General features: G+C 40.7%; 1 protein-coding gene across 1 annotated transcript in view; it reads right to left on the reverse strand.

The window, feature by feature from the left end:
• The window catches only part of LOC119705065 (protein FAM169B-like), a 38654-nt gene extending 17756 nt beyond the window's left edge, over nt 1-20898 (reverse strand). Inside the window, exons 1-3 of the mRNA XM_038147018.1 lie at nt 20848-20898; nt 8874-9007; nt 6050-6149 (exon numbers count right to left, since the gene is read on the reverse strand). Of these exons, the coding sequence (XP_038002946.1) occupies nt 6050-6149; nt 8874-9007; nt 20848-20881 (268 nt within the window). The 5' untranslated portion in view covers nt 20882-20898. The remainder of the gene's footprint in view (nt 1-6049; nt 6150-8873; nt 9008-20847) is intronic.
• Between the last annotated feature and the right edge of the window lie 3154 nt (nt 20899-24052).

Below are 24052 nucleotides of genomic sequence, written 5' to 3' on the forward strand. Positions count from 1 at the left end.
TACAGAAACAAAAACAGGGGAGCACGTTACCCACAAATACAAAGTAGGTTCTCAATTTTTCCACAGGCAGCCTCAGATCTACTTCTCCCTCCAGCTGACTCCAGTCTGTTCTGCTGTGAGACAGAAGAACAACAACCGTATTTCAATTTCACCTCCACGCCCCCTGATATCCAGTTTTCAGTACTGCACGACGCATCAAGTGAAGGTAATTTTTCTCAGGAATTGATGTGACTTTGGTGTGACAGCCTGTGCTCCAAATGAATAAAGCCCTTCCTGCTTAGTATTAAGTTGAGTAGCAGAGTAGGTTCGAGTGGCATTTGGGACAGTGGAGCTACCTGGATAAAGGTTACAGTTTTCAAGTTTCTTTCAAACTTTCCCCTGCCCACACATACATATTTGCATACATTTGAGTGCACATATTTGCACTCATGCAAGTCAAACATGAAAATTCTCATATTTGCTTTATCAAACAGCTTTTCAGCTCTCTCTGTGACTGAATTTCTATCTGTGGGTAGCTTTAGAGTACAGACTCCTAAATCTCTGCATGGACAGATATTCTCCAAGGTTCAAATGCACACAGAGAGGTTCATATCAACAAAAGACAGACATAGACACACATAATAAGATAACTTTGCCCTGAAGCAAAAGTGTATCAGCAACCCACGTAAGTCAAGTCCTCACGTAGGTGTGATGCAAAACTTGCACCCCACTTCTTCCCATCCTTCCTCAATTTTTCACATTTGCAGGAACAAGTATTTAAACCCTACTCCTACATGCTCATCTACAGAATTCATTGCCTGCCAATAGATTTACAAGGAAAAGACTTGAAGCAGCAACAATGACACTGAAATTACTTCCAAGCCTTGTTCAGAAAGGAAAGTTTTGACATGGGGTCATTTCAAAGGATAGGGAATAAATTTTAAGGGTTTAGATGAGGTTTTGGAATAAACACAGAAATCTGATAATTTATGACCACAAACACATCAAACAGCAAATATTTCAGCCAAAAGGACTTTTAATATCTGTACACTGGTGACATTCACCTAAAGTACATGGCCATGATTTCAGGATTGCTCAAGAACACCAGTATCTTTAACATCTCCAAACAGGGCACCTACCATGTCCATTTTTATACAGAAAGATAGAATATAATGTAGGAAGAATGTTGCAAAGAACAGAACAGAGTTCACATGTCCTGACTCCTAAAAGAGTGCTCCAACAACTGGCTCTAACCTACCCAGCTAGGGACAAATATAAGAAAGTTCAAAACCATCTGTGAGTTAGAAACAAATTCACACACAAAGAAATGAAATTACTTTAAGGACAGAATTCATCATTTACTTGTTTCAGCCTCAGGTTATACGATTGTCACTGATGCACACAGGTTAATTTCCCTTTTTGCTTCAGACTCTATCACTCCTGCTGGTTTTAAGGCTGGAGATTCCGCTTAGTTAACTTATATTTCCAATAAATTATTAAAGCATGTGCCAAAAAGCATTACACTTTGTGTGCTGGGTTAACAAGGAAGAAGTATTGCACGCAAGGGCAGATGCCTGTTTATAGCAGCAGACTCAATTCATTAAATATTATGCACTTACTTGCATGGGATTTTCATACTCTTTCTGTGATGGATTCAATCTGTTCCCTCAAACCGTTCCCTCTGCTTTCAAATGCAGCAGCCACTGCTCCATTACACATCCATGAAACATGCAGCTACAAAGGGAGCTGAGTCACACAAAGGGGACATAATGGGCCAAATGCTGACTTTAATAAGAGCTGCAAAGAGGTTTGGCACAAGGTTCAGACATACAAGACACATAGTAAAGGTCAGAAAAGTTTTTCAAAGCTTTGAGGAAAACAGGAAGATGCATAACCATGTTGGAAGGAGTTGCTTTTATAGAACATTTACTGTGCTATTCAATAATTTAAATGTGTGGAAGGGAACACTAGTTGACATAGCAACTGTCACATCACATTACTTGAGCAACCTTATCTATATGGATGCCTTCCTTGAAGGAAAAACATTTCTCCAGATTTCACACAAACATATGTACTTTGCTTTTTGTTATCATTTTTCAAGTCAACATCTGGTCCGCAGTTAAATCCATCCATGCTTCCCCATACTCTCATTTTCATTTTATAATCAACTTTGAGGAACACTACTTCAAATGCAAACATGATTTGTGAGACCACATGTTCTCTCTCTCTCCCTTCCCAGTCTTGTTATTCTTTCCAAAACATTCAGTTAAGTTCACCTGATGACAGGAGATGGAGGTACTGCCAACACACATCACCTGAACCCTGTGAATCAGGATGTGTGTGACTGCAGTGACCATGCAACTGCAAAACCTGATGTGCTTGACCGTGCAGTTGCAAGAAGGGGTGAAATGCATTTCAGGTCACAATTAATGGGGTTTACACATGCTCAGGTGGGTGGCTTGCCATGTAAGCACCAGCTTGCTAAACCGCAGTACTTTCATCACCTGCACTCAGACAAACACAGTGTTGCAAGAAGCTGACAGGCAGTGGAGCACAGGATTCCACAGCACAGGTTGTTTGGAATCCAGGACTGAACTGAAATAGACAACAAGCACAATGCAATTGTGATTATGAAATGTCTACTTTTGCTGGGCAAACATGGATCCCTTCCCAACTCAGGCCTGGATTATATTTTTACTTCCTAGGCTATGCTGGCCAAATGTTCCCACACTGGTGTGCAACTATTTAAATGAAATGTGCACATCAGGATTCTACACACAGAGTAAAGAAGAAAAAAATAAAGCAACATCCAGCTTGGCTCTTCTTTTCCCCCTGCCTTATCTGAATTGCTGAAAAACATCCCTCGGTTACAAACTAAATAAAGGTGCTGTTACATATATGAGAGATGTGATCAGAGTTCGTTTAATAAATATCTAAGATAAAGTAGGGGCACTTTCTGTAAAGTCATCTTTACCCTAATCCTGTCACTGTTTCAAATTGCTGAGACACTTGAGGAGGTCACTTTTGTAAGACTTCCACTGTGGAAATACTCTGATTTACTGGAGCAAGGAAATACTCTGGAAATACTGGAGCAAGATCAGAAATCCTACTCTGAACTGCATTCTGCAGCACTGACATACCCTGAACTAGATGGGTCCCACAGTTCCCTGTCTTTAAAATGGAATAAGAGCATTTCTCACTCTTTTCTAGGAATTTTATCAAAACAAATATATTAAAGCTTGGGATGCAGGCAGATTCCTGCTGGAATGGCAGATTCAAGTATCTCAGATAGATCTTTCCTGCAACCAGTTACATTTTCTTCTACTATTCAAGCTTCACTCAGTGATTTGTTGCAAATGTCTTGTGATAAATGTTCCAAGGCATCTCACAGTTATTGTGAATTATTACATGCAGCACACAGAAAATGCCACAATAAGGTATGTTTATTTAGTGTTATAAAGATGTTAATCACCCATGTTATGCTCTGTAAGCCCTTACAATGCAATTTACATTCTCATAAAAATATCTGTACAGATATACTAACAGAACACAACACTGAGCCCATCAAAAATAAATTTAAAATGCTTCCAACCAAGACCAAGTCCTACAGAAAAGCTGCCATACCCATTTTCTCTTTGAAATATGCAGATCATTTCAAACCACAAACTACTCATCACTTCTGGACAACCCATCTGATCAAGATGATCAGAAATAAATCTCAGTGGTGGAATCCACCCCTCTTTAAAGCAATTTTCAAGAATTAAATACCATCTAACTGAAAGAGAGTATCTTGGGACAACCTGGAAATTTGCTTCTACGAGAGTTCCTGCTGTGGAAGAAAACTAAAATGCAGAGGCAGTGGACAGGTAGAGGAAGAGAAGATATCACCTTCAGCAAGATTGTTTCCCTCTTCCATCTGGATGAAACTTGTTTCACAAGAAAAGTGTAAAGCTCAAGTCAGGAAAAGAAAATTATGTAACTTGTTAAATGTTTTCATTTTCTGCCCTTAAAGTCAAATGTCCTTAAAGTAACAAAGACTAAGTTAAAATATATTGCCTTTCTCTGAAGAAATTGGTTCTGAATTAATTTGATCTGTTCACTGGTCAGAACAAAAGGTCATGTAGGTGAGCAAATCCAGGAGGAGTCGCCCCATTAGCACAGTCTGCCACCCTAACACTCAATTCCAAATCTGCTGAGCTGTTGGAAAAAATCTGGGACAAAATACTTCTAATGTATATACCCATATGTATAGGAATGCACACACATCCCAGCAGGCCTTAAAGAACCAATGAAAACTTATAAACACTCATCTGAAGAGGAAAAAAAAAAATCACATCGGTCAAATTTGATGTGTGCAGGAAGACTGGCCACATGTTTATAGTACATAAAATCCAGAAGCAAAGAACTTCCAGAAAATCCTTTAAATCTCACTTTTGGAAGGAAATATCAAAAGCCAGGTGATGTAGCAGGCTTAGAGGTCTCTCTGTTCCTTGGACTCTGGACTGGTAACTTAAGCTGAAATTTTGCAAGGGGGGGGTCACAGCAGTCAGTCAGGCTGTTGTTTATAATATAATAAGGTGTTTATTCTGTTAGGTTTAAGCTCTTAATGAAGATAGCTATCATGTAATTTAGGCTCCAATTGGACTTGTTTGACTTGTTCCTGTGAGAAATGATTTTTCCTTGTGTGCTTGTATCTCATTAATACTTCTTGTTCCTAATACTAAATGAGATCATTTAACTGAAGAGCTGTGCTAAATGCACTTTCACCTGCATCTATTTAATAATTCTTTATTTCTGCACTGTAGTTACAGATCCCAATTCCTCTTGTGAAGCCTAAACTAACTCAGTGCTGCTTTCAGCCACATTCTTTTAAACATGAGTCAGGAGATGAGCACAACTGCACCAAGAGCCAGTCTGGCCTCTGGTGTGGATGCTTCTCCCCTTTATCATACCAGTGTGTATCTCCCTTCAGAAAAACACTAATGGAATACATAAATTAGTGTCAGAAGAGTAATTCTACATCAATAGTTTTAGAGGGACCAGAAAGTCTTTTGACTACACCTGGAACTTGGAAAGGTCTCCTACCTTCTCCTGTGAACCACAGCCCATTAGCAAAGGTCCAGCTGAAATCCTGTGTAGAAGGAGCTGGAAAACTGCAGAGTTCACCTCTAACCACAGGTGATCTTAATCTGCTTTTTGTTCTTCTGAAGAAATTTCCTGGTTACAGGGTAGGACTGAACAATGAACATTTACACTAACAGAACCTGTTCTAGGAGTGCAAGATCATTACCTGCCACACTTGGAACTGAACAGAGAATTTTGCTTTGCCTTTGCTGTATTATTAAGAATACTGGCTATTAAAGCCTTTCAGGTATAATTTATAGCTTATCCTTTTTAAAAAAGCACACTTTTAATAACAGATGTCATTAGCTGGCTGCCACATTTGGAAGCTGGAAGTTTAAGAGGTTTCATGTGTTCTGTATTTCCTAAGTGACAACAGCGAGTCAATGCAAAAGTTCATGTCCTCGTTGCAGATATGCCAAAAACTCTACAGCCCATTGCTTCACAACAACACCAACACTTCTCACTTAGTCTAGACACCATTAGATAGTCCTCACACATCAGTACTGGAAATAAAAGTCAATTAAACCTAGGATTGAAAAAAAATCATAAAAAAAAAAGAACCAGTAAGAAGCAATACAATTTCATACCTATATTTTATTGTTTAAGGATTTCAGGATTCTATCCAAACCATAATGTGTTTAAATTTCACATCATTCTGAATTAGAAAAATATTATCCTGTTGAATAAAGTCAGAAAGAATAACAGATTTACCCAAGGAGATTTTTCAGCTATCAGCAGAGAATTTATGCTTAGAATTTAAAAGCTCTGATTGTCAATTCTTCCATCTAATCAGCAGCCCACTGACACAAATCCTTGACAGATAAACTGAAACCACTTCATATTCAAAACAAAACCCAGAATATTTAAATACATAAACAAATAGACCATCTTAAAGGTAAAGAAATTACAACTACTCAAATTTCAAAATATTTTGACCAATTCTAACCTGTCTCTTTATCCTTTGGATCAGTTAACAGCAACAGTTTGCAAGTAGGATTATTTCGGTAGAGAGGGACAAAACACAGACAGGAATCTTCAAGTTTAACCTAAAAAACAAACAAGCCCTGTAGCTCTTTGTACTGCAAAGCCCACAACAAGTACTTCACATACCAGATGCACCCATGACATGTTTTATTGACATGCTTTGCTGACTTGCATGGTACAAGCTTAGCACAACACCCTCTCAATCCTCAACTTCAAGGCATTGAAATACACATAATATTCTAATATTATCCATAAGGAAAGTTAATTTAAAAGACATCAAGCTACTGAAGTTAGAGAAGACCTTAATGCTGACTTGCCCTGGTTAGTACATAACCTGGCTTTGAGCACTGTCACACGCAGACAAATGGTGTTATGAAAGACCAGACACATCAAATGAAAACAAATACAACTTGCACTTCTTACAGCATCCTCCAGCTGAGTACTTGTGGTGTTTTGCAAACAATGAATTAAGCCTCAGGGTACAGGGAGTATCAAAGCATTAGGGCAGTGCCTGGGCAGTTTATCTTTGAGGCACAGTGAGAGTAGATAATTGGCACAAGGTGGTTAAGTTGAAGGCAAAGCTAAAATCAAAATGCAGCTCTCAAGCTTCTGCTCTTAGACTAAACTTTTAAATGATGTGACACAAACACAAAATTACTGTGCTCAAACAGCTCTATATGCATAGAAATGACGATTTCCATATGAATATTGCAAATGCTGTCATGTAAGTTTAGGTACAGGCAAAGAGCGTGCATGACTTAGCACAGTATGTACTGTACTTTCCAAAATCTGGTCCATTGTGTATGTGTGGGTGTGCCTCTCTCTCTAATTGCACCCATTTGTCAGTTTGCTATGAAACTCAAATCAGTCACGTGTTACATTTAATATTTCTTGGTACATGGAAGAAATATGAATATGGATTATTCTGGATAACAACTCTAAGCTGAAACCAGTGTTCAGTAGTTGATGAGTGCCAGAATCCTGGAAGCATCTATGCAAACACTGGACTCCAGGAAAAAAAAAAAAAAAACAACTTGAAAACTGCTTGAAATCTGTATTCATGAGCTTGCCTAAATCTGGGGATTCAGTCGTTCTTTGCAGGCTTCAAACATAACAGCATCGATGTCATTATGGCACCTGGGAGCATTTCCATAATGAAGGGGCCAGGACTACTTCCAATCCTGCCATGATTGTTATTTTGTTTGATAAGGTAATGTGCACTTTCACAGGTGTTAACAAGAGCAGCATGAGCCAAGCACAGCTTTTGTGTGTGGCTGCTGCCAACCTGTGGGGCTCTCATCCTGACCTGCAGTAATCCTTGCTATTTGTGTCCTGAATGCTTGACCAAGCCATACCAAAAAGAAGTTCTGTGACCCCAGCAAGTGGGCTGACAGCCACTTAACTCCTGCTAAATAATTACTTACTGCTGCCAGTCCTGCCACTTCAAACCTGCTTTAATTCAGATGCAGAAGGGGAAAAAAATCTTTGGTAATGCAGTCATTATTCAAACACCAAGCCCCTCATCCCTCAGGTTGTGGGTCTGTAATAGAGACTGTTAGCTGGGATGTTCACTGGGAATGGGATTTTTGCCTTATTACATTTGAATTGTTTTAAATTACAAAACATCAACATTCTTTGAGCTATTCATTATAGACTATAAGGAAAAGACAATACAGCAAGAACACTACCATTACTTATGCCCTTGACTGGCTGACTGCAGATTAGATTAGACCCGAATTAAATGAATGCAAAGAGAAATGTGTTGCTATGAGACTCAAATTAGTCATGTGATATATTTAAGGGCTGGTGACAAGCCACAAAATCAAGACAGTTGTGAATCAAAAGCCAGAAGTCCATCTTTAACTGATCTCAGTGTATGTAGCTTTTGCAGGAATACACAGAGCACTGCCTGGGATTTTAACCTCCTCTCCCTCCTCCTGGAACAGCAAATGAACCTCTGAAAGTACAAGCAGGCATGGAAGGTAAGGACACAGAAGCCCTAAACTGGGGGATCTTTGCATGTTCACTCTGTATTTAGCCCCACAGGCTCCACTAGAGGGCATTAAAAGAGTATTTAAACCCCGTTACATTCCCAGCTCAAAGCCAAAGCTGATCCCACCTGGAACAGCATTTTTCTGGAAACTACTGCATATTATTTTCCTAAATTGCAAAAAAAGCTACTCTATTCCAAACATTCATTTCAACTAATCCAATTTCTGCTTTGATATCACAATAACAGGTACCTCAGCACACCGTTTATGATCTACAAAATGCCAGAATTAAAGGTTTCATGGGTTGACTGCAGTAAAAATGTTTAATAGGCCTGTTCAGTCATCTCTATTCCACCCAGGTGTCTTAGGAACAGAATTCCTTTGGGAAAATCCACACTCAAAACTACCAATATAAGTACTGGAAAGAATGGAAACAAAAGATAGACTGTATCACAATACCTGTGTAAACTGCACAGCAGAGGCAGAATACAGAATTTATACCCCCAGCAGCACCATGGTATAAATCTCTATAAAATCCACTTTTGATTAACTCCTGTAAGGAGGCAGGTCAAGATGCAAAGTTCACCAAAGTACTTCAAACCCTCTTTCACACTCAGACTTGGAGTTTAAGCTTATCTCATCTACAGCATGCAAATTATTTGAAATAATGCAGGATTTACTGATTTTTTCTGCAATCCAGCCATACCAGTTTACCTCTATTAGCATACATGAGCACAACCAAGAAACTAATCTGCAAGTATCTAACTTGCAGCATGAGAAACATCAGCCTACTACCTCTCCTCCTCCAGGGATGGAAAAAACATCAGGAGTGGACAGTGACTTCTTCAAGAGTTTTTCATAGTATGTTTCAGCATCTGCTTGCAGAACCTCTGGATCTCCTGCTATTGTATCAACCAAGTAAAGTCGACCTGTGATTAAAACAAAACACAAGATATTTTTACTTTTTATATTGAATAAGGAACTTAAGTCTTAAAACTTCCATTTCCCCAGCAGCTGCTTGGTGTGGCTGGGCCCTTTATGCTCTCATTAAAGCCTTTTGTAGAAGCCTAGTCTAAAATAGTAAGGCTGGTAAAAACCTGCCTGTATGTTATTTACCTCTTGACATGCAACTTTACAAAGCAGAACCATAACAGCATCAATTCACATTTGTCTCCCTTGAATTCAACAAACACAGTCTCAAATTTCTCTAGGTGTAAGAAAATTGCTTTAAAGCTGGAAGAGCTTTAAAAAAAATTCTTCAAAACACAGCCTGAGTTTAGCACTGTCCAAAAACATAACAGGGAAAGAATTCCAAAGCTTCCATTCTTTCTTGGAAGACTGCCCCTTTTTGGGTCAGTCTAGGATCTGTTGTTTGTCATTAACTTTTTCCTTCTTCTTTTTGACTAACATCAGCTGGGCACTTTCACAACAGTGAAATCATGTAAAAAATTTACCTACACAAGTCTTTCCAAAATAGTAACATCATCTTTTATGCAACGTAACTTTGAATCCATGTGACTCAATGCTGGAGGGTATTTGTTAATTTCATGCAAACAAAAATTACATATATCTCATGCCTGTAACCTAAATGCAAAGTCCAACTTGGTGTTCCTGAAAAAGCAATAACCTCCTTCTGATCTAACAAACCAGACTTTCTGGTGGCTCATCACCAGCCCAAGAAAAAGAATATGACAGGAAATGTGTTAGTAAACCAAATGGTGTCCAGCCACTCTTCTATCACAGGAAAAAACCAGCTCCAGTTTAAGGGGCTTTCAATCAACAAGTGACACCTGCAACCCTTGTAAGCCCAAGTGAGGACCAAATCTTCTACCCATAGCTGTAGCTGGTATCTTAGCTCTGAATCCCATCCCTTTTTAATGACAGTTTGGTCCCACAGGGCACCTCCCTTGGTAAGTTAAATGTGAAATAACTGCACTGATAGTAAATGGCTGAGACAAGGAAGAGTCTTGAAAGGACCAGTGCAAGACCTGTCTATACCAAGATTAACAAACTATGAATTATATAGGTACCATATTGAAAATTATACCTTTCCACATAAAAGTAGGAGCATGGGATTTGTAGTACCAGCTCAGACTATGCACCCATGGTCCCTCCACTCTCCCTCCAGCAGTGATCAGTATCTGATTCCTCAGCAAAAGGATAAGAAAATTAAAATGCATAAAGTGCTTTAAACACTATTTTCCTGCCCTTTGCAGGCAACCAGCTTCCATCCCGAGGCTTGGCAGCAGAGCTGTGTACTCGGAATGCTGAAGAGAAGCTACTCTGTAGATGGGTTTCTAACATGTTTGTATGTGACAAAATGGGAGAGAAAAGAGCATTGCAGCACTGGCAAGTCAAGCCACACTATAAAATCCCAGGCAGAACTTAAACACCATCGAGCAAAGAACTTATGTCAGGAGAGAAATTAAAGATTATTATTCAAAACTTTGGTAATTCACAAAAGCAAATTTACTAGCAAATTAATCCTTTACGAAAGAGCAGCATGTAAGACTTGAGTTTAGCACAAAGAAAAATATTTGCCCTGCTAATAAATACTGTTCATGAGGTGCTGCTTACAAGGCTCCCTCCTGCCATGGCGCAGCCAATGCAACTTAACAGCACAGTCATGTTCTCTCCTCACTGAACAAAGCAATTAACTTTCTGCTACATAATATGCTGGTACTTAAGGTAACAAGAACCAATTGAAGGACAAAATAAGGTCACAGATTAAATAATGAGGTATTAGAAGAAACTTCTGATCAACTTTCCATCAATACAGCTTTGCACAGAACTAATCTTTTTCTTTAAAAATGCTTTTAGATTTCCAGTGAACTTGGCTTTCCTCTGCAATACGCTGAAAAGGCCCCAGTGAGTTAGGAGCACGTGCTCCTACACAAACAGAATCAAAAAATTTCTTGTGAAGAAGAAAAATGTTGATGGGGGAGAGAGACTGAGGTTGATTTAGGAACAATATGAACAGAAGTGTCACCTGAATTTCTTTTTATGTTCACTAATGTGTTTCCCAGTTTTTCCCAATGTAAAGTGACAAAATAACATTTACTCTGCCGTATATGTCCCTTTTAGACTTCTTTTGCACACAGGCACAAGAAAAAACCCTCACAGTCTATCCATAGCTATTGTCATTAGGCATTCAACTAAAGCCATAATTATAGTTGGCTAGCAGGATGTTATAAAGGTTGCTAAAACAAATGCAAAATAATCTAACTTTGCTTTAGAATAAAAGCAGTACTGTTCTCCCAGCAGTACTTCAGTCCGAGGCCCAATCAGCATCTTGGGATACCAAAATTACAACGTTCCAAGGACAGCCTGTAGACCTAATTGGAATTACAGGATTTTATTTGAATTTGATCTTACTTAGCAGCAACAAAAGAGCACACGGTGGCAGCCAGCCTGGCAGGACCTTGCCAGCAGCTCCTGTGAGGGGCTCTGTGCACAAAGCGTTACCCAAGGGGCCTCCTGCTGCAGCCACAAAGGAGGGACCATAAACCAGGAGAGTAAATTTAGAACAGGAGGCCTCCTGCACCAGAGAGATTCCTGACATTGGGACTGACATCTTAAACAGCCAAATCTGCTCAACAAGGTCAAGGCATCCTTGAGGTGGACGATGTAGCAGCAATGACAGGGAGGGGGGTGACAGAAAGGTACCAGCCTTTGTCCTCTGCAGGGCACTGGCTTTCAGAGCAAAGGACATGGAAGCTTTGCAATTCCATAGGGAAAAATTATCTAGAGACAAATAAATGAGAAACCCAACGAGCACATTTCCATTTCAGGCGTGCAGAAGAGATTTTAAAGCAAAAACTAGCAGCGCATCTGCTTCTCTCTTTTGTTTCCATGGAGCAGTCTGGGCCACATTCTCAAGCGAGGATGTGCAAGTACATCTCCTCTCACTCTGGTGATCTGTCATCAATTTGCACTAAGAATCTGATTTTCTGAAGTGAAAAGCTACAGCTAAAACCAGCTATAAATATCAGCAGGCACTGCCCATACAACTCAGTCATCTTTAGGAGATTCCACCCTCTAAAACCTCAGCCTAAAACATTGTCAAACTCTGCCAAAAAGGAATAAACCAAAGCCCCTGCTTCAGTCTAGACCCCTAAACTCTGCTTTTTCTACTCCCACTGCTATTGTACTCCTTGTCTCCTCCAGAAGAGAGAACGAAATTCAAGGGGGTTTCATCAAGTGGACCCATATCCTCCTTGAAAGGTAAAAGTCAGAAAAATTTTACTTCACTTAGGACCCAAAAAGATCAATATGTGGGAATCCAGATATATCTCATCAGCACGCACATGTTCTGCATCAGGTACATAAATGCAATCACAAAATGGGAGACAATATTCTACCCTAATGCAGAATTAATTTTTATGGATTAGAGACAGACCTCCATCATTACAGATTCAGCAAGATTTCGTTCTACTAGTTAAAGTAAGCAGGAAATATTTTTCCACGGGCAAAAGAATTTATTTTCAATACAACAGAAAACACATGGTGCATGCAGTCGTATGTGAAATTCCAGAAATGAAACTACAGACTGTTGCAATGTCCAAAGGCAAAGGACATCCTTCCATCTAATCAGATACTCTGAAGCTTCTTTGCAAAGGTACTCTGGACCATGAAGCCAATATACAATTTACTAAACAAGAGATATTTCCTAGAACTGTGGAATGGTTTGGGTGGAAAGTGACTGTAAATATCATCTCATTCCAATGCCCTGCCATGGGCAGGGACACCTTCCACTAGCCCTGTCCAACCTGGCCTTGGACACTTCCAGGGATTTGGGGGTATTTGCTTTCACTGTTCAGAATCTTCTATTCCTGCATTCACTTGTAGGTAATTAATAGTGTTCCCTTAAGCCAACTAAGTTGGTGATGCAGATTTTTTTCCAGACTAGACACACCACTGGCTTGATTAAGATGCACTGAGGTATTGCTGGTCCTTCCAGGAAAGTCAGACTTGTTGAAATGCCCATTTCAGAGTAAGGGCATTTAGGATGCAGCCAGATTGTAAAGCAAAATACATCAACCTCACCGTAGATGAAGCATGAAAAGTGTTATGTCTGAAGTGAATTAATCATTTATCCTACAACTACTTTTTCATGTTCTACAAACACAGAGAAGGATACTACATGCATCCATTAAGAGCTGCATGTTTACAGAAGAGCCATCAGCTACCACAGGACTTGTATCTGGATTTTGTACATTTGGGCAAATTTGTGAGTAATTTTATATGTAAAAATATGAAAAATACCTCAGTCAGATTTCTAGTGGTGTAGGAACAAGAGAGATAAAAAGAACTTAACATTTCTAATTTTCAAGTTTCATTATTTTTTAATTCAGTTTTGCCATTTCTAATGCTTGCAATAGCAGCACTGGCTTTGTTTATTGGCTTTATTTTCATGCCAATATATTTCACAATAACAAAAGAGGGGGAAAAAAAGAAAGAAAAAAACCAAAAAAAACAACTTCAGCAGGTTTTAAGTGTTCCTGATGATGTTCTGAGGGTTTTTTTCCAAGAAGTATTTTCCTTTTTCTTCTTTTCATTTCAAAAACCACTTTGCAATATGAGACAAACACACACCAAAACAAAATGACAGTATATCAGTTCAATATTTAACTAAACCATGCAACTGAGACTAGAAGTCCTAAGATTCATTTTTAACACAGGTGTGTTTTTGTGGCCCCTAACAAATCACTGCATCTTCTGACTGGTTCCTTATCAGTTAAGTGTGTCTTATCTACCACTTCAAAAGGGTGTGATGTTTTCCTTATCAGTGCCTCTGAAGCCACTACGTGAAAAAACCAAGAAGTCACATAACATAAATTGTTCTCAGTTCTCCATGGACTGCCACTGCCACACTACAGAAGCACACCCAGGACAGTGTCCAGGATTGAATAACTACTTTTTTTTGCCCTCCTGAACCACACACACATGACTGAAGTGCTGTCTCTCACCCTCTCACGGGAGCAGGAGCTCTGTGATGAACAGCAGGGCTTCACATCAACTCTTCTCCTTCCCTTCCATGAGCCCGAACAGCTCCAGGCATGTGGTTATCGTTAGACAACCATATTTGTTTAACCTTTCAAAGGAAGGAAGAGGTCTTTGGCACGCTCCCGGGAGTACACGCAGAACCTGACTCCCACATCCTGAATTTAACTGAGCAAATACATGTCAAAAACCCAAATTCTGGTGGAAGTGAAACTGCAGTATCATAACAGCGTGGGGTGGCAGCTGAGCCAGCGGGTGAACACAGTGCTGCGGTATCTGTCCAGCACAGCAAGGCTGCACATCATCCATGAGAACAGTGTCCTTCCCACTGCTCTGCTTTCCTCCATTTCCAATAGAACAAGAACTCTTGCAATATTCAGGATGTAGGTTTCAGGGTTGCATGTTTCGATCCCAAAATTCCATTCATGTACCACTTACTATTCTATCACAACTCAAACAGCCAGAAGGGCTTCAGGAGATTAACTAAATAAAAGTTTGTCTGTAAACAGTCTTCAACTGTGGAATCAATAACTTAAGGCAGAGGGGAAAAAATAATCCCAATCCCACTCTCAATCAAGAAACCTGCTTGATTAAATAGATGAGTTTAGCTATACATGTCATTAGTACAAATTCTGTCACTCAAATGAAGGGCAAACCAAATCCTAGGCATTAAAAACACAGGCTTCTATCCCACTAGCCATGACATTCCCACAAACACATTCTTACTACTGATTTCAGAAAAAAAAAGAAAAAAGCTTTAGGTGTGTATATATATATATATGTTTTTAGCTGAACATAGATGAGAAAAAAGAAAACACCTTCAATTTTCACACTTTTCCATAAGCTCTGAAGGCCTTCCAAACCTTCTATTACTAGGTCTATAAAACACGTGTTTTTCATTTCCCAAAACCTAAGGTAATCCACAATTTTTGAAATGGAAAAAAAAATAGACGAGGAAATTAAATAATTGATTTAATTATTTAGCTTTTTTAATAAAAATACTTAGCTGAAACCACATTAATTAAAATGTTTTGAAGGCTAGAAAAGCAAGTGCATATTGAGGGGAATCACATAATGGTGACTGCATACTGAAGAGATATTTCCTCCACTCTAACCTGCACTAGTCCCATAATGAAAGTTCCAGCAAACAGGTTCCAACTATATCTGTTTTTTCTCAGATAGCTCTTTAGCAGTGTTACACTCACAAATATAAATCCACATCCAACTTATAGTACAAATAAACTAAAATACATCTGTGTAAACAGGCTACCCCTGTCCTATTACATACACAATGCACATCTGGACTGGCATGTTTAGCACAAAGTTTTAACCCAATGTAATTGAAAAAAGCTGAGGTATTACAGCCCAGAAACAGACTTTACAAATAAAAACTGCAGCATGCTGTTAAACCATGGAAGTGCTACCAGCTACAGCAATGACATACCAGAATTCATATTGCTGCACATTTAACTTTGTTTTTCACAGAGCTTAGATGTAAAAAAGAAAGAGGCAGTTTACAGAATAATTCAGGGGAAAATGCAGTGCTGGAGAAAAGGGAGATTCAAGACTGTCATTAATTCAGGCTTTGAGGTTCATGTTCACATCAAGTTTCCCAAAGAAAATTCTAATGATTCAGGGTGACTGCTGCTAATACCTCTGAATTTGTGAACATCAGCATCAAGTTCTTAAAAAATACTGGTTTTCATACAATCAAGAAATGGGTAGAAGTGTTCCTGGAAAAGTCTAACTTTGACTACTGAAGGTAGAGGTATGGATTTTGGAGTTACAAAATTATTCAGGTGGGAAGGGACCTTAAAGATCATCAATTCCCTGCCATGGGCAGGGACACCTTCCACTATCCCAGGTTGCTCCAAGCCTGGTCCAAACTGGCCTTGAAGACTTCCAGGGATGGGGCAGCCACAGCTTGTCAGGTGCCAAACTTATCTTTTCTTGCATATGGAAGCAAATACTCAAATGGCAAGAACTTGTCAACTTAATTATTTGCTTATCCCCTAAACAAAATAAAATACACAAGCTCTCCAGAACAACTGGAAAGAGGCTGGTTGGAAGGAAAATGGCAGGAAAGGTTCTTTGGACAGCTGTAGATCTTTTATGAAGCACAAGTGTAAATGCAGGTAGTGGGAATTCAATCCTCCACAGAGATGGAAGGTAGAAAGGAGGATGCATTGCTCCAAAGCCATCCTGTAACTTGAGGGAAAAGAGGAAAACAATGACTCCCATTGTGATGAACACAGAATGGTGAAATGGCAGGAAATGACAACTGAGTTTGACAAATGGTCTAGCACAGAGATGAATTCATCCCACGGGGAGAAGCCAGGCAGACCGACAGGACACTTTCAGAAAATGGCTGTGTTTGAATAATTAAAAGCTATTACTGAAACACACACAGTTACAACTTGGCAACAGGGCTAGGATTTAAGTACCACATCAAACACATTTCCCCTTTACTACCATCATCCAAAGGAAGTGTGAGAAACCTAAAGTCATGGCACACACAGCCCTTAACATCACCTCATACAAACCACAGCAGAATGTGGCACACCAGGAGTACCTGAAAGCCCTGCTTTGCTATCAGAAAGGACAATATTCCCCAAGAAAACAAAGCAGCAATGAAAATATGAGACAACTGTCTGCATTTTCAGAGATACCAGCTTCAAATACCACATAATTTAAGCTGCAAATGCTTTACATCTGACAGGCCTACTGCTCCCACCAGCAGGGAGCATAAGTCTGCCTAAGAAAGCCAAGCAGCCTTTCTCCAAATTACTTGCAAGGACCAATTTGCACATCCAGAATAATTTCAAAATTTAACAATTAATTTGGTTTGGAGGGGGAGGAAAGAAACAAAAACAAAATCCCTTCCCCCAGCAATCTCCACTTTGCTAAATTTATTACATGGCTGCAAATTAATACATCACCTGCACCAGCTATCACAAGGCTGTCTCAGAACTTGCTTTAATAAACAGCTGCCAGTAGTGGAGGAAATATGTAAACATCACTCTTGTTTCTCTGTGCCATTGTGTCAGCTATTCTACATGTCTTTGAAGGTGCTCCAAAATCAGCATGGCTCTGCTTTTCCCTTTTTCTCCTTTTGGGAGGAGGAAAAAGCAGAGAAGGAAAGACAGGCTGGCAACAGAGGGCTAACTCTGTGCTTGCTGTGCTCTTGATAGTGAGGCTCAGTGTGTTCAAATTCAGTTTACACAGGCTCTTCTGTAAGGACAAAAGAAACCACTGCTGGTGGTTAAAAATGCAAAAGGTTTTGATTGCAATTGCTTGACAATCAGCCAAAGATATGACTAGGGGGAAAAACACAGCAAGGCAGCTATGACCAGAATGGAAGAAACAAGGAAAAACACATGGCTCGACTTCAGAGCAGAAAATTGACTTAGGCTTTGCATAAACGACAGCATACCTCCAAGCCTGCCTTATCCACAGTCTGCCTGGAATGGGAACATGTAGGCTAAAAGCAGAGCCTATTAAAAGGCATAATGTTTCTAAACGGCATCTGTTACGTCCTAATAAGCATTACTTAAAGGACACAGGCCTTAAAATTGCTACCAAACGTGCATTTATCTGAAACTGCTGCAAGGCAATCGTTACCACAATGTCACATGACCCCACTGGAATCTGAATAATAGAAAATGTTTTTATTTAGTTTGGCTTGAAATCATTATGCAGGAAAAATATGGAGGCACTTTCTGAGATTTTGAAACTGTGCAACTTCACAGGAATGAAACACCAGCAAGAATTACATCAGCGGAGCCATTTGCCATCTGTTGTCAGTAATACTATAAAGCCCAGCCACCAGACAGCAGTTTCAAAGGTTACAAACACAACGTTTTTAAGCATCCACAGACCTCCGGGTAACTGAGCAGGACACAGTTTCCTTCAGAGATATGTGCAACCTGAGGGTCTGCCAATCATTCTGCAAAGACAACATGCCAGAGCTGGGAATTGCCAGCGAGGCGTTTGGAAGTCTCTCAGTATGCAACCTTTACACAATGTGGCCAATACATACCAGCCTCATCACGTAGGATCCCATAACGCACTCGCAGCCATAATGCCTGCACACCTCCCACTTGCAAATTGAAACCGGCCAGACTTTCTCCTGTGCTGTTTGTTTTCCCAAACTTTCCCTCAAGGGAAGGAGTGTGTTCACTGAAATGCTGCTATGGAAAGGGACTCTGGTTTGTTTGCTGGGTTTGGGCTGTAATTTTCCTTTGAAGTATTTAGGATTTTGTTTCCTGATTTCTTTTCTTTCTAGACCGTAACAACACATTTATGAGAGACAGCAAGGTTTCAACAACTTGCCTTAGCTGTGGCAATGTTATGGCAGCCTTTACCTCTTATGTACACACAGTCTGAGTAAAATTCTACCTGTTCCACACATGAGATTTTAGTTCCACTGTAGGAGTCCGGCTGTTAATCAGTCTCACCTCAGAGCTCTGAGAAGCTTTTTTAGACGCAGAGGCCACATTCCTGACAGTGCCTATATACTACCTGAATTTTGTGTTTCCACCTTCCAGGCTGTTGACCTCCTTCCTATAAACTGATTAACACGGATTTCATGGAGGGCAGGGAGATTTCCATCTTCCTAGAGAGACAGATGGAAATTTAAGGCTTCATTAATGCAATTGCCAAACTAGATATACAGGTTTCTCATCCACTGTTTCTCAGGCTCCAGAGCTGCATATGCACGGTCGCTCACTGTTTCTGTTAGGTGGTTAACGCATACAAATCTGCCTTTCAAGGTGTTCTACAATCAAAATGAATTTGCAAGAAGGCTGAATTTAAAACAAGTACCTCAAGTTCTAGGTCAACAGCTGGCCTGCTTCTCAACAGGGAGGTTTGCCTGGGATATGTAAAGGAGCTTAGAAACCTGGAAGTGTAAACATTCTTTCCCTGTGAAAAACAGTTACAGGAACAGCAATCAAGACCAAGTTGTAGCATCTCAATTACAGCACAACATGAACTGAAAAGCAATATTTGCACAAGAGCTAATGGCTGACACTATATGCTTTTAAAGTGTACTGCATATTCAACTTGCTTATTGACAACTGCTGCATAATTATTTTAAACACAGATCTATGCAATTACGTAACTACACCAAAACTCAGACAACACCTAAAAACAACATCAGCTGTCCCAAAAGAGGAAGGGGATGGAGGAACAGCTATTCTAAACATTCAATCTGAGGGTGATGAAAAAGGGGAAAATGTAGACATTAATCAAACTGCCCAACATTACAAAGCTTCCTTGGACACGAAAACCCAAGTTCTATTCATCTAGAGATATTTTATTTGAGAAAATCAGTAGAACTGAGAGTCTTCCCCCACCCCCCCAAAAAAACAGTATTATTACAAATGTTTGACTTCCATAAGTGGTTGATAGGAGGGGAAAAATAGAGCAATCTGACTGCAGTGCATTTAGCCATGAGCAGCTAGAGGAACTAATGAACAACATCATTATTTTACTGAAGGGGATGAAGTAGGTGCTTTAGATAAATGGCAGCAACTTAAAATGTGTTTCAGAAGATAAATTCACTTTCTCTCCATTTACCTGCTAGCGTGACAAATTAAGAAAGAAGAGTATAAAAACAGAGCAGGAGGGAAAGCAGTGCAAAAGCTAACTGAGGTGATGCAATGGGCCCTTATCCAAACAACTGCATGAACAGAGATTGTTGGAAGTCCTCCTAGCCAAACACAAACCCAGAACACTGCACATGCCAGACTCCTCTGGAAATCCATGGTGGAGCATGTACAGAAGATCCACCTATGCTAAAATCACGTTCCTTACCAAGCACTGGGAGCTTGGCCATTTGGGAACTGACACAATGTCTGCTCATTTCAAAGCACTCCAGGTCCACCAGGTACTGAAGGGCTGAGTTCTGCTGGGCAGAGCAGCTCTTCATCCACTACAAGAAATACCAGCAAATCAACTGCTGCTGAAAGGAGACAAGGGGAGAGTGGCTTTTTCACAAGGAAGTTCATCCTCTATGTCCATGTGCTTCTTGTTCTAGTCACTTCATCAATAGCAAATGAATACTTTTAAAAGGAAGGGTACTTTATAGTATACATAAAGAGTAATATATTTGCATACTATACTTTGTACACTTCTCTGCAGTATACAAAGCCTTTTACACCTCAACACCAAAACAGTCCAACTATGTTTGTGTGGTCAAGAACCAATGTGTTTACTGCTCCTTTGTCCCTGTTAAATCCTACTACTCTTGCTAAACCTTGGGTTTTGCTCAGTTTGGGTAAACAGCTGCCGATGGTACTTTTGAAAACAGGTATGTTTATGCAGTGTTCCCAATGCTCTTTAATGGCTGAGTACTTGCGATCTATTGATCTACAGGCGGATCTGACTGATCCACCTGTGCTGAGACCCCAAACCACACTGCGAACAGGAGCTCGGGGATCATCCTCTCCCCAGCATCACCTGCCGAACCACAGCGGGCAGGACCCACCAGGCCGGCTCTCTCTGGGCAGGCTTGGACTGGAAAAGTCACCTGGACGCTGGGAAACGGGAAAATAAAACCCGGCAGCACCTGCTGTGAGTGAGCCTGTGCGCAGGGCTCGGGGTGTCCGCCTCCCCCAGGCGCTGCCGGGATCGCGGCCATGAGGGGCGCGGCCCCACGGGGGAACGGCCGCAGGCGACCGGGCAGAGCTTCCCTGGAAAGCCCCGAGTGTTTGGCGGCGTCTCGGCCGCCCGTGGCCACCCCGAGCCGCCTCCTCCCTCTTACCCGCGGCGGCTCTTCCTCCTCCCTCGGCCGCCATCACTTCCTGCGGGGCGGCGCGGGCAGCCCTGAGGGCGGGCCGGGCCCGGGATGGGGCTGAGGGGCAGAGGAGGGCGGAAGGCGGGGAGCAGCGGGGCCGTCCCGGGCCCGGGATGGGGCTGAGGGGCAGAGGAGGGCGGAAGGCGGGGAGCAGCGGGGCCGTGCCGGGCCCGGGATGGGGCTGAGGGGCAGAGGAGGGCGGGGAGCAGCGGGGCCGGAGAGGCGAGGGGAGGCTGGCGAGGCCGGCGAGGCCGGCTGCGCGCTCGGGGAATGCCCTCAGGCTCAGGGATGCCCTCAGGCTCAGGGAATGCCCTCAGCCCCCGCCGTCGAGGCACGGCCTTGGGAGAGGGCCGGCCCACGCTGCATCTGAACCCAGGAAACTCCGACAGAAATCTCAGGTTATTTCTTTTAAAGGCGCAGAATGACAAGCCATAAACCGAGCGCCAGTTTGTGTTAACGCGGGTGGCATGAGGCAGAAGGCTTATGAGGGGAAAATAAGTACAAAAGTAACATTTTTTAAAGCATTCTGCAGTGGCCACTGTTAATCTGAAAGAGGCTTTTGGAAAACCTAGGCAGCTGCCGGCCGTTCATTACCACAAGCCATAAAACTGAGGTACAGGGGCTAAAACCAATACACAGTTGTCAAAAGTAGAATTCAGAATATGACTCAGGGAAACCTTAATACCGTCCTACTAAGGTCACTCAATTATATTTAAGATACAAGTAACAAAGTCATCGAGGTCTAATACATGGAAATAACAGTACGTTTGCAAAGAAGTAAGTTCAGCTTTGCACTTCGAGCATCGAGGTACACTGCTGTGACCTGGAGACCCGACTCAACAGGGACTCCCATAAAAATAGGTATATACCAATGGATTCAATTGCTGAAGAACGAAAATAAGTAATCAAACAACATAAAACACATGACCATTCCTATCCAAAACCAGACCCTGGCACAGATTGCCCAGAGAATCTGTGGCTGCCCCATCCTTTGAAGTGTTCAGGGCCAGGTTGGATGGGGTTTGGAGCAACCTGGGATAGTGGAAGGTGTCTCTGCAAGAAAAAACCTGAGTGAAACTGCCATTATATTTTTCAATTTACCATTTCTATGGATTTTGTTGTAGAAGAGGCCTCTTTCCACAGGGAGTAATAGTGAGCTTTACACTGAAATGTTTGTACCCTCTCTTTTTGTCACGTTGCTTTCTATCTACATAAAGACCAGCTTCAGTCTTTCCTGAGGACCATTTATTTTTATTAGAATGGAAAGAAATACAGAGTTTTAGATCCTGAAATTTCTATTTAAAGTCCCATTATAGTTTAGTGTTAAATAGCATAACAGCTTGATTTCTCCCTCCTCTCATTAAATGTTGAACAGCTGAGATAAAAATTGGAATATATTAAACACTTCCACTTCACAGTTTAAAACACTGGTCAGTGCCTGCCAATAACAAGAAATAAAAGAAATATATATAAGTAATAATAAAATAGATAAAAATTAAAGAGCTGTTTCTAAATGAAGGGCCATATTCTGTTCTTGCCATCTACTAAAAAGCTACTCAAGCAGTGCGCTGCCAGCTCTGTGGTGTGGTCAGAATGCATTTGCAGAAAATATATTTTTCTCTTACTCAGCAGCAGTTCAAACAGTTTTTGAAAGCATCGGACAAATGTGCAGAAAAATATTCAAGGTGATAACCGGGATTTTCATAGTTGAGTTGCTCCCATTTCTTCTCTACCTCAAGATGAGTGCTGTGCCAATCACATCTGTGTGTAACAAGAAGAAAAACAACCAGTGTTTAGCTGAGTCAGCTGTGTCTGTGACTTGCCTTCAAATAGCAAGGGCTTGGGTTCTTAATTATGGATGGGGAGATTAATTTGCACAGACCTCAAATATCCAGTGCCCCTCAAATCCATTGTTTTGGGCACAGGTACTCATGGGAGTGCTAATGTTAAAGCTCCAATCATACTTTAACAAAAACTTCAAGAGTGGCTTCAACTTCAACTGAAGAAATGTTAGAAGAAAGAAAAGGTTTTTATTTCATTTCTGAATAATTTCTGAGTGAGGCCTAATTCAAATAGTTCAGTTCTTTTTTAACTGTGTGGCACAGCTGCAATAAATGCATCATTCCTCCAAGTATACTACCATGCACACAAAGCTTGGGAACACGAGCAACCAATTAAATCAGTGCAAAAATTAATTTCAGTGGTCTCTGTAAAATTCTGGTTTACTTAAACCACTAGCATTCCTCCCACACTTGCACAAGCATTTACCAACACTGAATCAGAATCAGGTCTCAGAATCTTTACTTTCAATTCAACAAACATCTGCTTAAGAAAAGGGACTAACTTAACTCTTCAAGACAATACTTCTCTCCCCCTACAAATTTCTATTAGCTTCTTCATAAAGGCTTAGTGAATTAATCTTTGCTACTCTGTGCTTCTTTTCTACTCCCTTTTGCCAGCTGTAAAAACTTTAAAAACTAGTACTACATTCCAAAAAGATCATATCAGTTGTTACAGAGTGCATGGAACTAATAGACTTACATCTCCCCTCTGGAAGAACATCTCATGAAATACCTAATATTTTACAGCATTCAAGCAAAACCCTTCATATATATATGTATAAAGCAGCTCTCATGTCCCAAAGAGAATAGAAAGTCTCACTCTGAAAATTAAGACTTTAAATCTTGCCTTATTCTTTACAAATCCTTTGTTCATTAGACCACCCTTAGATTTTACTTGGGTTTTTTTCTAAAAAGAAAACAAACAAAACAGCACAAATCAAAAATAACTGTGAGAAGACTGGTATGTCATTGCCCTGTTCAGAATCATAGGAAGTGTTTTAATGACTGGTCAAGCATAAAAAATAATGGATAAAAATCTTTGACATAAGGAGTATGAAGGACTGTAGGATTTTAAAAGTAATTCAGTGCTGCCAGTGGCTGATTCTGCCTTATTTAAAGTTGCAGGAAGCTTTGTTTCCTCTATTAGAAGCTCCTTCAGCCCCAGCAACCAGAAAAAGTTAATTCTGCAAGTTGTTTTAGTCAGGGGAAGAAATGGATGGTGGAATCAGAGTCTTTTCAATAAAGAGAATCCACACATCTTTTTGTGTCTCAGCACAGGACGATTTAAATGACAGACACAGGTCGTGGCTCCAAACCTCATTCAGCCACCA

This window comes from Motacilla alba, chromosome 10 (genome assembly GCF_015832195.1).
Source record: "Motacilla alba alba isolate MOTALB_02 chromosome 10, Motacilla_alba_V1.0_pri, whole genome shotgun sequence".
Lineage (NCBI taxonomy): Eukaryota > Metazoa > Chordata > Aves > Passeriformes > Motacillidae > Motacilla > Motacilla alba.